The sequence below is a fragment of the Haliotis cracherodii genome, unplaced genomic scaffold, assembly GCF_022045235.1.
Source record: "Haliotis cracherodii isolate W230 unplaced genomic scaffold, xgHalCrac1.p SCAF_2, whole genome shotgun sequence".
Lineage (NCBI taxonomy): Eukaryota > Metazoa > Mollusca > Gastropoda > Lepetellida > Haliotidae > Haliotis > Haliotis cracherodii.
This window is the reverse complement of record NW_027266275.1, coordinates 183,356-196,403: the sequence shown is the minus strand read 5'-3', so window position 1 is coordinate 196,403 and position 13,048 is coordinate 183,356. Positions and strand designations below refer to the sequence as shown.

General features: G+C 38.9%; 1 protein-coding gene across 1 annotated transcript in view; it reads left to right on the top strand.

Annotated features, from left to right (window-relative positions):
- LOC139469326 (tyrosine-protein phosphatase non-receptor type 13-like) overlaps positions 1-13,048 on the top strand; it is a 144,241-nt gene that overhangs the window by 16,567 nt on the left and 114,626 nt on the right. The window contains exons 6-9 of the mRNA XM_071251466.1: positions 654-752; positions 1,039-1,207; positions 1,730-2,224; positions 7,257-7,383. Of these exons, the coding sequence (XP_071107567.1) occupies positions 654-752; positions 1,039-1,207; positions 1,730-2,224; positions 7,257-7,383 (890 nt within the window). The remainder of the gene's footprint in view (positions 1-653; positions 753-1,038; positions 1,208-1,729; positions 2,225-7,256; positions 7,384-13,048) is intronic.

Sequence of the window (13,048 nt, the reverse complement as noted above, 5' to 3'; positions counted from 1 at the left end):
TAGCGAAATAATGAATGTGAAGTGATCAGTAGATTTCACAACTCACTGTTATTTACAGTAACCCCAGTCAGTTTACCGCTATTGACGCCTTGAAATAAACTTAAGTCGACAGAGAATGGATACATATATCATAAATGCCCTACATCGACTCATTGAAAAATCATATTTGTTGTATTTTGACGATTATATGTCAACATAAAGTTTTCACGAGGGAGCCTCAATGGTAACTGGTCAAACTGTTCCATACATAAAATATGTGCAGCAATAGCGATCAGCTGTACCAATGGTCTAAGCTTATGGTTTAAATATATTTAAATATATATTGTTAAAACTGCAACTAAAATAACACAATTTTGAGATATGTTATTCCTGGTAAAATAATGGTATCAGATACAAATTCTTCAAATGTATCAAAATCCTTGAGAGTTACCTTATTGGGTAATCACCAGTAGATTGGAAGAAAATATGTGTACAGCAGATTGCTGTTTCTGGCTTAGTTTACGAGAAGCATTGTATACATCTTCAGTAGATGGTATATGTCTTCTGAAGATGATATAAGTCTTCCGTAGATGGTGCATGTCTTCAGAAGAACCAGTCATGTGTTAAGATGTTTTCATTAGTTACAAATATATTGAGATTATTTTGAATTTCAGGCCTGTACCCTTAACTCGCAACAGCGAGGCAACAAGCTGCCGTACTCCCACTATATAACCAGACTGCACCAGTCTGTCCTGGGACCTAACCCAGACAAGGTATGACTCTCCTGCGTGCGTGCGTGCGTGTACAATGTCCAGACTTGTGTCTATTTTATAGTGCTAACCCACTGAGATACCATGCTGCAGTTCAACATGGATACCCCACTCAGACACTGTATGCAGACTCTGAGCCCACTATTCCTTGGTTTATCCCCTGAAAGCTGAGGGCTCATCACTTGCATATGGCCTGTCGTCATATTTGGTGTGCATGTTGTAAGTTCACTGTAGAAGATGCTAAATGCCTGTGTTTCCTATATCAAGCTGGTAAACTTCTGTTGATCAGATGGAAGTCAGCAATGACAGCAGTTATGGTAGCGATCAAAGCCGCCAGAGCACTTTGTCACGACGACGCAGATCGTCGGCCAGACCGCGACATCGCCACCAACATGACCACAGTAATAGGAGCAGGTCAAGGTCAAGATCTAGGTCAAGGTCTTGTAGTAGGAGTCGAGGTTTGTCTATGATACTAAACGTTTGCAGTATTAAGCTTTGTTTTGTTTGTTTGTTGTTTGCCACACTCAGCAATATTCCAGCTATATGACGGCGGTCTGTAAATAATCAAGTCTGGACCAGACAATCCCGTGATTGACATCATGAGCAGAGATCCACGCAACTGGGATACAATGACATGCATCAACCAAGTCAGCGAACCTGACCACCTGATCCCGTTAGTTGCCTCTTATGACAAGCATAATAGCCTTTTACGACAAGCATGGTTGCTGAAGACCTTTTCTACCCCAGATCTTCACGGGTCCAGTATTAAGCAGTACAAGTACAACTCTTGCAAAACTATTTCAGTAATTTTTAAGCTTAACCTGTCTCACATGATGCAATGCTTCTTTCTTGTTTTGATCCTTATGTGGAAACATGCTTGGACAAAGTTTCCAGTTTCTAAAAACTAATCACCTGAATACGTCCCAGCTTCACCATGGTAGAGATAAAATACACTGGATAACTGAAGATGATACTTTTAGGAACAAGTGACTCAGGCTATCATCCATATCGTAGAGAGGGAGGTTCACGACATCACGAGGAACCAGCCGTGGCCTCACACCACACACCACAGAATCTCAGTTTCAACAGCCAACATTTCAACCTCCACAGAGGCTTGGCACCACCATTACAGTCCATGTTTGTAGCATCACCTGATGAGAACACGCCTCCAGCTGTGACCCATGCTGGTACCTCAGAACAAACTCTTCAGCAGGGCCAGCCTATTACATCAACAGTAGGACAGTACCAGCTACCACCTCCTTACCACACTGTGCGGAGTCAGGGATTCCTCTCTCCTGGAATGAAGCACTCTGCCTACCAGAAATACATGCGTTTAAAAGAGCGTCAGCGGAAGCTCCGTGCTCTGCGACAGGGCAAGTATGGAGTGGATGTGAGTCAGGACCTGTCACAGGGCCATGGTGCAGAAAACATGTCGGACACTCACTCAACTGTGTCCCTCATTTCCTGTACATTAGGTGAGATTCAGTAGACGTCTCACCTTGGGAATCCCAAGCCAAGTATCATAGGGAATGATTGAGTGCGCAAGGTTTAAAGGGCAAGTTCACACGAAAATAAACCTATTTTTCTTGTACTTTTTCATCATGAAAAGTATTTACCAAGTAGTTTCGGCTGCAAAACAATAAAAATATCACACGTATCTAATTTATTTTATTCATAAAATCGGTTCATATTTTTCACATTTACAGAGAGTTCTATTTCCATAATAAACACACCATGGCTTATGCCCCTTGCAATATGATGTCATTGGTGCCAATTGATAAAGGAATGACGTCATAAGACTTTATTAGACGCGTTTCACGTGGTGTATGTAGAGGTGTGGTTCTATCTTCTCAGATGCGCATCCTATTGTTTTGTTCGGTGCCGAGCTGTCCAAGATACAACGCTAAGCACAATTACTCTAAAATTATTTCGTATTCCAAAATCGCGACTGAGAAGACAACAATGCATGGATAACATACTGTAAGATTCGCGATTGTGGTTGGAAAGGTCCGTTGTATGAATTGCGCTTCTTCGCTCATTTGTGTTGCGCATATTGGCTCTTGCTGAGTTGCTGTCGTCTTCCATGAGAGTTTAGATACCTGCTGGTTCTGAAACCACAGGACTATTTGTAACTAATAATAACAATGAAAAAAAACACTAGACGAGGCCAAAGGCCGTTTTTGTTACTATTATTAGTTACATATGGTCCTGTGCTGAAACTGATTGGAAGCGGATGGTGTACGAACCTTATATGGAAACGGGCTAAAGGGACAGCACTCTTATCAAGACCCTGACTGGGATGTTTTTGTAAACAAACGCCGTAAAGTTGAAGTAACTCGACCAGGTAAGTTTGCTGTTTTGTTTCTTCTAACCACAGTAGTATTTAAGAAATGTATTTTAGCATGGGTAGGGTGATATTTGTACATAGTTTCACTTGATAATCATGAATATCCCCGATTTTGTCTCGTTCACATGTTCACTTCCTCCATGGTTATGTCGATACACCTGATCAGCTGATCATTGCAGTATGCAGCAAACTCCTGTTGATGGAGTAAGTTGTGTTACGTAATGTTTTAGTTTTACAGCCATTCCCGTCTGGAATTAACACAAATCATGTCATTTCGGTAATTAATAAACTTTATAATAACACAGGAATTATATAAACTCATTGAAATTCTGTGTGTGCGTGTATTTGTGTGTACCTAATCTTTAAATAATCATGTACAATCATTTTGATTCAGACTGTTGAAACTGTTGAAAATACATCGTTGCCACATGTTTATTATTTTTATTTAGGCTTTATTTATTTTTTTATTTAAAAAGATATCTGGTTTTGCTCATTTGTAGCTGACAAAATATCCAGTCACTATCCAAAATCATCACCCACCCTCCACCCAAAATTCAAATTCCATGTTCAATGCAATTTACACACATATATACATGAAAAAAATCAAGTTACCATTTTTTATTTTGTGATAGTGAGATATAGATGACAAGAGTGTTAATGTTTCTATGTTGTATCTTTCAAATATGAAGTTTCGAGCCAAGTCATGCCAGACACCGATGCCCAAAAAGTACAGGTCCCCAGTCCATCATGGTGTACAGTCTCTGTCCAATGTACACCAGAAGCATGGCACACCGTGCTTCACAGTATGAGGTACAAAATAATATTTTGACAATAAATAATCACACAATGTAAATACTTTATGCAAATAATTTCTGTATTGAACTATTTTGTGTATCTATTATATTCTATATTGTTGTCTTTTGTTGTAAAAGTGTAGTGTGGATGACAAATGAAAGTATACTGTGAATGACATATAAAAGTTTAGATCTGATACAATTTGTACACAGTTAACTGATGATATTTGTATTCAGGCACCCTATTTAGTCAGTGTACATATTATTTTGACAAATTTATGTTAAAATTATTTTTATATTTTTCAGGTCCAACAATGATTATATGGAAGAGTATACATGCGACGAAACCCTTTCCATATTCATATGAAATCTCTGTAAAAAACAAAGTCGATGGTACGATTCTGACTAAATCATGAGCACGTGTTAATGAATCGCTATCAAATAGTGATAATACCAGGTGTTCGCGAAATGTGAGAGTATCCTGCCCCACCGATGTCAGAAGAAATCCCTGGTGTTGAGATCCATTTTCATAGTGTGCAAATTGTGTTTATTTTCATGCAGAGTCATAAAGTATTAGAGTGTCTTGTGAGGTACAGTGCTTCAGACAACAAGAGAGCTGTACTTTTGAATTAGTCAACCAGTGCACTAACAAGTTGCCACTGAGCATTTAGCCAGTGCTTGTGATATTTTCTTCAGTCTTTTCCCCAGCCTTTGTCCTTGCCCAAAACTACCTCATCCAGCATCAGCCACCCTCTATTACAGAAACTTATCAAATGAAACAGCAAAGGCTGATTGTTGTCAGAGACCATAAAACAAGATTTCAATGAAAAAAGTTTATTTTAATGAGCATAGAGAAAAACATTACATACATCAGATGCAAATCTTTCACAAATCATCTCGACAACACAAGATGGAATAACTTTTCTCCGATTCTTCAACTATTTCTGCAAATCCCCAAAGTGAACCTCTTGTTTATGAGGTGTAGATAGATTCTGAAATGAAAAAGTGTCTTTTATTAGTCAAGCTATACACAACATTACACAAAATATCATACCATTTACATATATATTTTTGTCATTTAATCTGGACGGATGCCTAAAAACAGAGACCATATAATAGACTATTATAAAGTCTCTGCTAAAAAGAAGTAACTTGTATTGATGATATATGCATAATTTTTATTACATGTTAATAATTCAATAAATACCAAAACAGTTTATAGTTCTATCATGTTGACATGATGTGTTTATTACTATAGGTTTGAATACCTCTTGAAATATTGTGGGCATGTTTCAATATCACTGATGTAATTTAATAACTTTCCAAGTTACATATGCTTTCACAACTTGCTGGCAAAAATAAACATTTATGGTACTGGAGATTTATTTTACTTGTCAGATTTGTTTGTTGTGCATGATATATCTTAAAATACATAATAAAATAAATTGATGAAAGTAAATAATATTATTTGTTTTTCTAAACTTTATTTCAAGTGTTAATATAAAAAAGGGTGGTGAGGTAGCCTTGTGGTGAAAGCGTTCAATCGTCACCCTGAAGACCCAAGTTTGATTCCCCACCTGGGCACAACATGTAAAGCCCATTTCTGGTGTCCCCCAGTTGTGATATTGCTGGAATATTATTGCTAAAAGCAGCGTAAAACCCTACTCACTCACTTAAAAAAATGATTGCATATATCATTTGCATTTTGCTCAAAAGGTCAGGTCGGGATGTCCAAATTTCCACTTTCAAATATTTTTCACTAATATTCAACAAGTTTTACTTATAGTTTCTTAGATAATTTATATGTATTGATTGTGACAGTAAATGAGCTTCTTGTAAACATTTTACATATATCTGGTCCACTCAGTTAAACAACCCACTGTTTTTAATAATTAATTATATATTAGGCCTAGATATTTCTTCTTTTTTATAGTTTCTAAACATTTAAAAAAAAATCTGGCCTCATAATAGATGATAAATAGTTTCCCTGCAAAGTTGCAATGCATTTTCTATGAATGGTTTTCAGAACATACCAATAACCAATTATCTATTAAGTGGAATAAGATACTGTAGGCCTACTGCAGTAACTGGAGTCAAACACTTAACACATCAATGGAGTGATCTATCTTTTCACTTTCAAACGGGGACGGTGTGAAGTGTGAAGTACGACATCCAGTTTCTTATCAATAAATATGGCAAGTATTTTGAACTCGGACGGGAACAAATCAAAGAGAATTTTTTTTTCCCCCAGTACGTTTCCGCTCGGCAACCGACTTAAGAAACATAACCCATTTTCGTGTTACTCTAAGCGTATGGTCTCCTCATCAGCTGGTAGGCCTAATGAGGAAACACTGTAATCGTGTTGAGACAATGTTTGGCGACAGATCGTATTTGTTTCTTGATATTGGCAAGTAGCACTGATCTGTAGCCTATAGGTGGTGGGAATAGTTACACCTAATACAGACAAACTCAGATTGACAACAATGCCAATACCGGCGATAGGGTCGTAACAGGGTGGGACAGGATGAATAGGCCTGCTGACGAAGCATGCGGGTCACCAGGCGTGACAAAAATCTCTTAAAATATTACGTTTCCGCCTCTGAAAACGTAATAATGAGCATATCGGTAATTTAGGTATACACACATCAAAGTGTTATTCTTACCACGTTGTCGATCGTAGGCCTAATTGTGTAAATGTCGAGTCGGGGTCGGGTGACAAATTAGGTGATGTGGGTCTTCTCTTGTTTCCACTTAATTTTCATCATTTCCATACCGCGAAGCTTGCTCGTTTTGGTTCAAAATCGTATGGTTTTGCGATTTCTTGAGGGGTCAAGGGAACTTCTTCGGACCAGGCAAGGTATCGGATGCCATTTTGTCTCACCATAAACTGGTACTTGATTTCTTTTGCGTTGTGACAAGACAGGGACCCAGTTAAATTGGCACCAATTACGTCATAATCTAAGGGGGATAACTCAGGCCTGTTTAGCTCGGAAAACGAAGGCCTCATAATGGCATGACATTTTCACACTTATTGTGAGCTTGCTACATTGACTGTGAGAAAAATGAGTGTATATTTTCAAGCACTGATACTTACTAATTCTAAAATTGAAACTGAAACCAATCAGTGAAGGAAATGCGCTAAAAAGGCGCGTATCATTACCAGGGTGAATCTTGGATTCAAACCCTTAAACAAGGATCCTTGCACACCTAAGGGATGCCTTAGACTCTTGCTCCTCACATTTAGGAATACCATTTTATGTAAGGTTACCATTGTTGTTGACCATTTACACTTATTAACAAAATAGTGCCTTTGATCTTCTACAATGATTATGATGATGGCACAGTCAGCTATGTTTTCACCCACAGGGAGTTACATGCCAGGAATCCATGCCCAGTACGGGTCTGAGGCAGCGCTCCTGATGACAGACCTCGACCAGGACAGCATCTTCAGCAGTGACATCTTCTCTTTAATGTCCGAATCTAAAGCATTCAGGTAACAACCACACTCAGGTAACAGACACACACTCAGGTAACAGACACACATTCAGATAACAGACACACACTCAGGTAACAGACACACACTCAGGTAACAGACACACACTCAGGTAACAGACACACATTCAGATAACAGACACACACTCAGGTGACAGACACATACTCAGGTACCAGACACATTCAGATAACAGACACACACTCAGGTGACAGACACACATTCAGATAACAGACACACACTCAGGTAACAGACACACATTCAGATAACAGACACACACTCAGGTACCAGGCACATACTCAGGTAACAGACACACTCAGGTAACAGACACACACTCAGGTAACAGACACACATTCAGATAACAGACACACACTCAGGTACCAGGCACATACTCAGGTAACAGACACACTCAGGTAACAGACACACTCAGGTACCAGACACACTCAGGTAACAGACACACATTCAGATAACAGACACACACTCAGGTACCAGGCACATACTCAGGTAACAGACACACATTCAGATAACAGACACACACTCAGGTAACAGACACACTCAGGTGACAGACACACATTCAGATAACAGACACACACTCAGGTAACAGACACACATTCAGATAACAGACACATACTCAGGTACCAGACACATTCAGATAACAGACACACTCAGGTGACAGGCACACATTCAGATAACAGACACACACTATGGTAACAGACACACATTCATATAACAGACACACACTCAGTTGACAGACTCTCACTCAGGTAACAGACACATACTATGGTAACAGACACACATTCAGATAACAGACACACACTCAGGTAACAGGCACATACTCAGGTAACAGACACACACTCAGGTAACAGAAACACATTCAGATAACAGACACATACTCAGGTAACAGACACACTCAGGTGACAGACACTCAGGTGACAGGCACACATTCAGATAACAGACACATACTATGGTAACAGACACCTACTATGGTAACAGACACATTCAGGTAACAGACACACACTCAGGTGACAGACACTCACTCGGGTAACAGACACATACTCAGGTAACAGACACATACTCAGGTACCAGACACATTCATATAACAGACACACACTCAGATAACAGACACATACTCAGGTAACAGACACACACTCAGGTAACAGACACATACTCAAGTAACAGACACACATTCAGATAACAGACACATACTCAGGTAACAGACACACTCAGGTGACAGACACACACTTAATGTGTAACAGACACACTCAGGTAACAGACACACACTCAGATAACAGACACACACTCAGGTAACAGACACCCACTCAGATAACAGACACACATTCAGATAACAGACACACATTCAGATAACAGACACATACTCAGATAACACACACACACTCAGATAACAGACACACTCTCAGATAACAGGCACACACTCAGGTGACAGACACATACTCATTTAACAGACACATACTCAGGTAACAGACACACATTCAGATAACAGACACACACTCAGGTAACAGACACATACTCAGGTAACAGACACACATTCAGATATCAGACACATACTCAGGTAACAGACAGTAGTAAGTAAGGATAAGAATTTATGGATGAACAACTTCTTTATTACAATTAAGAGCGACGTTTCGGTGTAGGTTCTAACACCGTTATCAAGCAAGTGTTAGAACCTACACCGAAACGTCGCTCTTAAATGTAATAAAGAAGTTGTTCATCCATAAATTCTTATCCTTACTTAGTACTCCTACTTCTAAATGCCTATCAAAGAAGAAACAGACAGTAGTATAGGTAATGATGGTTCTGGCTCACTTCCACTGGAGCCGGATTCATGTACCTATACTGCTACTACAGATGGAATTTTGTATGCCAAAATGATTATGCGATTCAACGATAGTCATGAGATGTATTAAACGAAACATCAATATTAATTAATAATGAATAAAATTTACTATAGCCCACGAGGATATTGGAAAAGTATAGGAGCAATAAAAAAATAGCCACCGCGGCTAAGGTATCTAAAGATGTGGCCAAGGATTGGTTAAAGAAACAAGTGTTGTGGCAAATATACTTACCGGCACCGCGTTATATACCGAGGAAGAAGTTTGATATTTTTATGACGAATGAAGTTCATCAGGCTGACCTCTTGTTTCTTCCCCACGACAAGGTAAAACGCAAAACGTATAAATACGCTTTAACAGTAGTGGCTAGTCGATACAAAGAGGCTGAGCCATTAACCTCGAAAGAATCAACAGAAGTAGCTAATGCACTGAGTCGCATATATAAACGCGGACCACTAAAATGGCCTAAGCTATTTCAAGTAGATCCCGGTCGCGAGTTTATGGGATCGGTAACTAAACTGTTTACAAAGCATGTCAAATGTCAAAATCGTCCGTGGTGAAAGAGAGGCCCACGGCAGTCAAGCTATCGTCGAAAGATTTAACAGGACATTAGCGGAACGTTTGTTTGGCTATCAGTATGGGATCGAAATGAAATCCGAGCGATTGAGATCAACCGAATGGGTGACACGATTATCAGCCATTGTATCAGCGCTGAATAATGAAGTGACGAGATTAATAGGGAAGAAACCATCCGATGCTATTAAAATGAAATCCGTGACTTCCGAATCTTCAGCACCGAGGAGAGGCAAAGAACGAAACTTCCAGATAGAGTAAGGGTAAGATATTTATACCAGCCAAGTGAACTCGAGGGAGGCCTACGTCGCGCAACTGATCCCATATGGTCCCTTAAGACATATAACATTAGTAGATTGGTTACGAAGAAGGAGAGCCTATTCTTTATTATCTTCAAGATGGACCGGGTAGGGCATTTGTACGAGAAGAGTTGTTCATAGTTCCTGACGGTACAGTATTACCACCATAACCATAAGCATAGGTAGTTACCATCATTATCAATCCATCTCTTTGTATCTAAGGGGGATAATGATGTCTTGTTCATTCTTAATCCATATATCCTATGATTGTAACTTCTTAAAGAGTTCATCTCGTGTTTGAACGTTCTACCGTTGAATAATGATTCTTTATACTGTTTGTGTTTGATATGCTTTTTTACAACATACTTCTTAACACCCTTAGCTTTTCTTATCTCCCCATTATCTGACTTCTTTATAGAATACATCTTAGGTCTTAATCCGACATACTCCGCTATAGGGGTCCCAGCACATTCATCCTTCATCTTACCTAACACCTTTTTATTTACTACGCTGTGCAGTGGATTATCTTTAGGGTAATCGCTCGTGTCGTACATATCTATTTTTTCTGCCATATCTTTATACACATTCTCGGTTTGTATTTCCATCAACATAGAATCTGTGTCGGTATATAACACCTCGCATCTATCGCCGTATTGCTTCTTAAGTTCATTGTAATAAAATTCATACATTAAGTGTTTTGACAAGTCGAGAATACTCATACCGACGTACACCGGTCTGTTGAATTTTATATTTCTCTTCTGCATATGCAACGCGGCTAAGTCGTTATCGAATATCTTGCTTCTGTTAAAAGCCGGACTGGCTATGAGTTTCCTGAGTCTTTCTTCCTCATTAGATCTGACTAATTCAACATCAACACGCTTCCTTAGATTCTCCATAGTTTTACCAAACACCGAGTTATTCATGAGTTTATATAGATTCTTTTTGAAATCGCTGGTAGCTATCTTTCTTAAATCTGTGTTCAACCTTATATAGGGCTCCATCCAAGGGCTTTGATCAAACTTTAGAACTCTGTGTATTTTCTTTTCTTTTCATACCTAACGATAGATACAACTGGAGATTTCTGTAGTGAACTATATATTTTGTCTCATCCATCAAATTTGGTACGAGTTTTTCTACGTTAGCTAACCTACTATTACCCATCAAGGAGTGTTGATATTCCGACATCCAATCTTTATTAACCATTAATCTTTCGGGAGCTAGCGGATAACTGTTATGGTCTTTATGTAAGGAATTTGGATATTCCAAGTCAACTTCTAGTATGTACCCTTTATTCTCATCATTATTATGGATATCGATATCATCGACCCATTCAAAACCACCCGTGGGTAAAGGTTGACTCATAGCCCATCCGTACAAATTGTTGGCGTTGAGATATAATATGTGCGTGTCGGGTTTACTCGGATCGTATCCTTCCACTTATTTATTATTAGCCTTAGAATACCTTTTCGCCGCCATCGATATACCCCCTCTTAATCCTTTCTCAATAAACAAGTGCATATCGTAATCTGTGAGTAGTTTTAGTTCTACGCCGGTCTTCTTCAACAATGCATCCCACGATAGTCCGGGACTGGAATAGTACCATGCCGGGTCCAAGCCGTATTGTTTTAAACACGTCTTTCAAAATATTTCGAATATATCGGCGAGTAACAGTACATCGGTTTTTTTTTAGTACAGATCGTGATAATCGTCTAAATTCTTACAACCTAATTTATCCCAGACCGTCAGAGCGTGTTCATAATCGGCATCTGTTATTCTAGATTCTGTTAAGTTACTATAGAATGATTCGAGGGGTGGTAATTCAGTTTCTTTGAATCTAGACCAATCATCCATATATTCGTAAGGATATACACCTTTTCTCAGCAACAAATGACGAGTTATCTTATCGGTATATTTATTTGTTATCGCAAAGTCATCGGGATTGTTCGCATTAGCTAAATTGTCCAGGGAAGATAACAGAAACTGTACGGAGTCTATGAATCTAAGCCCATTACTTTGCTTTATTCTAGATTTCCCATCCTTGTCCCTATAATGTATAGGTTTAGTCAAAGAGAACGATATGTATTTTTCCATATTGTTAGGAATGCACGTTAAACAGCCGTCGGTCTTTGAGATAGCTTGCATAATGAGATGTGAATCGTATCCCCTAAGGTTATGAAACACAACGGGGATGGGTATTGTTTGAGCATTCATTTTTAGTTTCAAGTTACACTAGTTATGTGCGGCTCCCCTATAATTACCCGTGACGTGACAATGATCTCTTACAGAATCCCCATCCAGGGGTTTATTACAAACATGACAACTCGTTGACTTCTTGTGGGCCCTCCAATCATCCCTCGTCATACGCATGGGTTTCTTACACGATAATTTTTCCCTGATTATTCTCTCTTCGTTTTGTAGATATCCTAGGAACTTTCCCGCTGCATCGGGACCTCTGTAAATCACGGGAGTGTTTGTTTTCCCATCATACCTTACAACTATATATCCAAACCCACAAGGAATATGTTCTTGAGTTTTGTACGTAAAACTACTATCATTATTGCGTTCAGTATTTTCTATGGGTTTGATAAGCGCTTCGAAGTCGGCGTAAATTACGTACGGTACTGGCATTTGATTACAATAATGTTCAAATTTTAATATATTTTTTCCCTCTTTAGGCATATCGATCCTGATAGCGGTCTGTCCAACACCTCTACAGTCTTCTTTATGCGCTTCTAATAGATCTTGTCTGCTGTACCCATGCAGGCATCTTTCGCAGAAATATTTCTTTCTAGCCTGTTTTGTTTGATCGTATAGCACCCTGTTTAAACTCTTTATCCATGTATAATGATATTTTCCATCTTTTTCGATCAGAAATGAATTGATTCTGGGAATATGTTCCGGAGCGGAGCTTATCCTGTGTACAACAATTCCTTTAGAATGTCC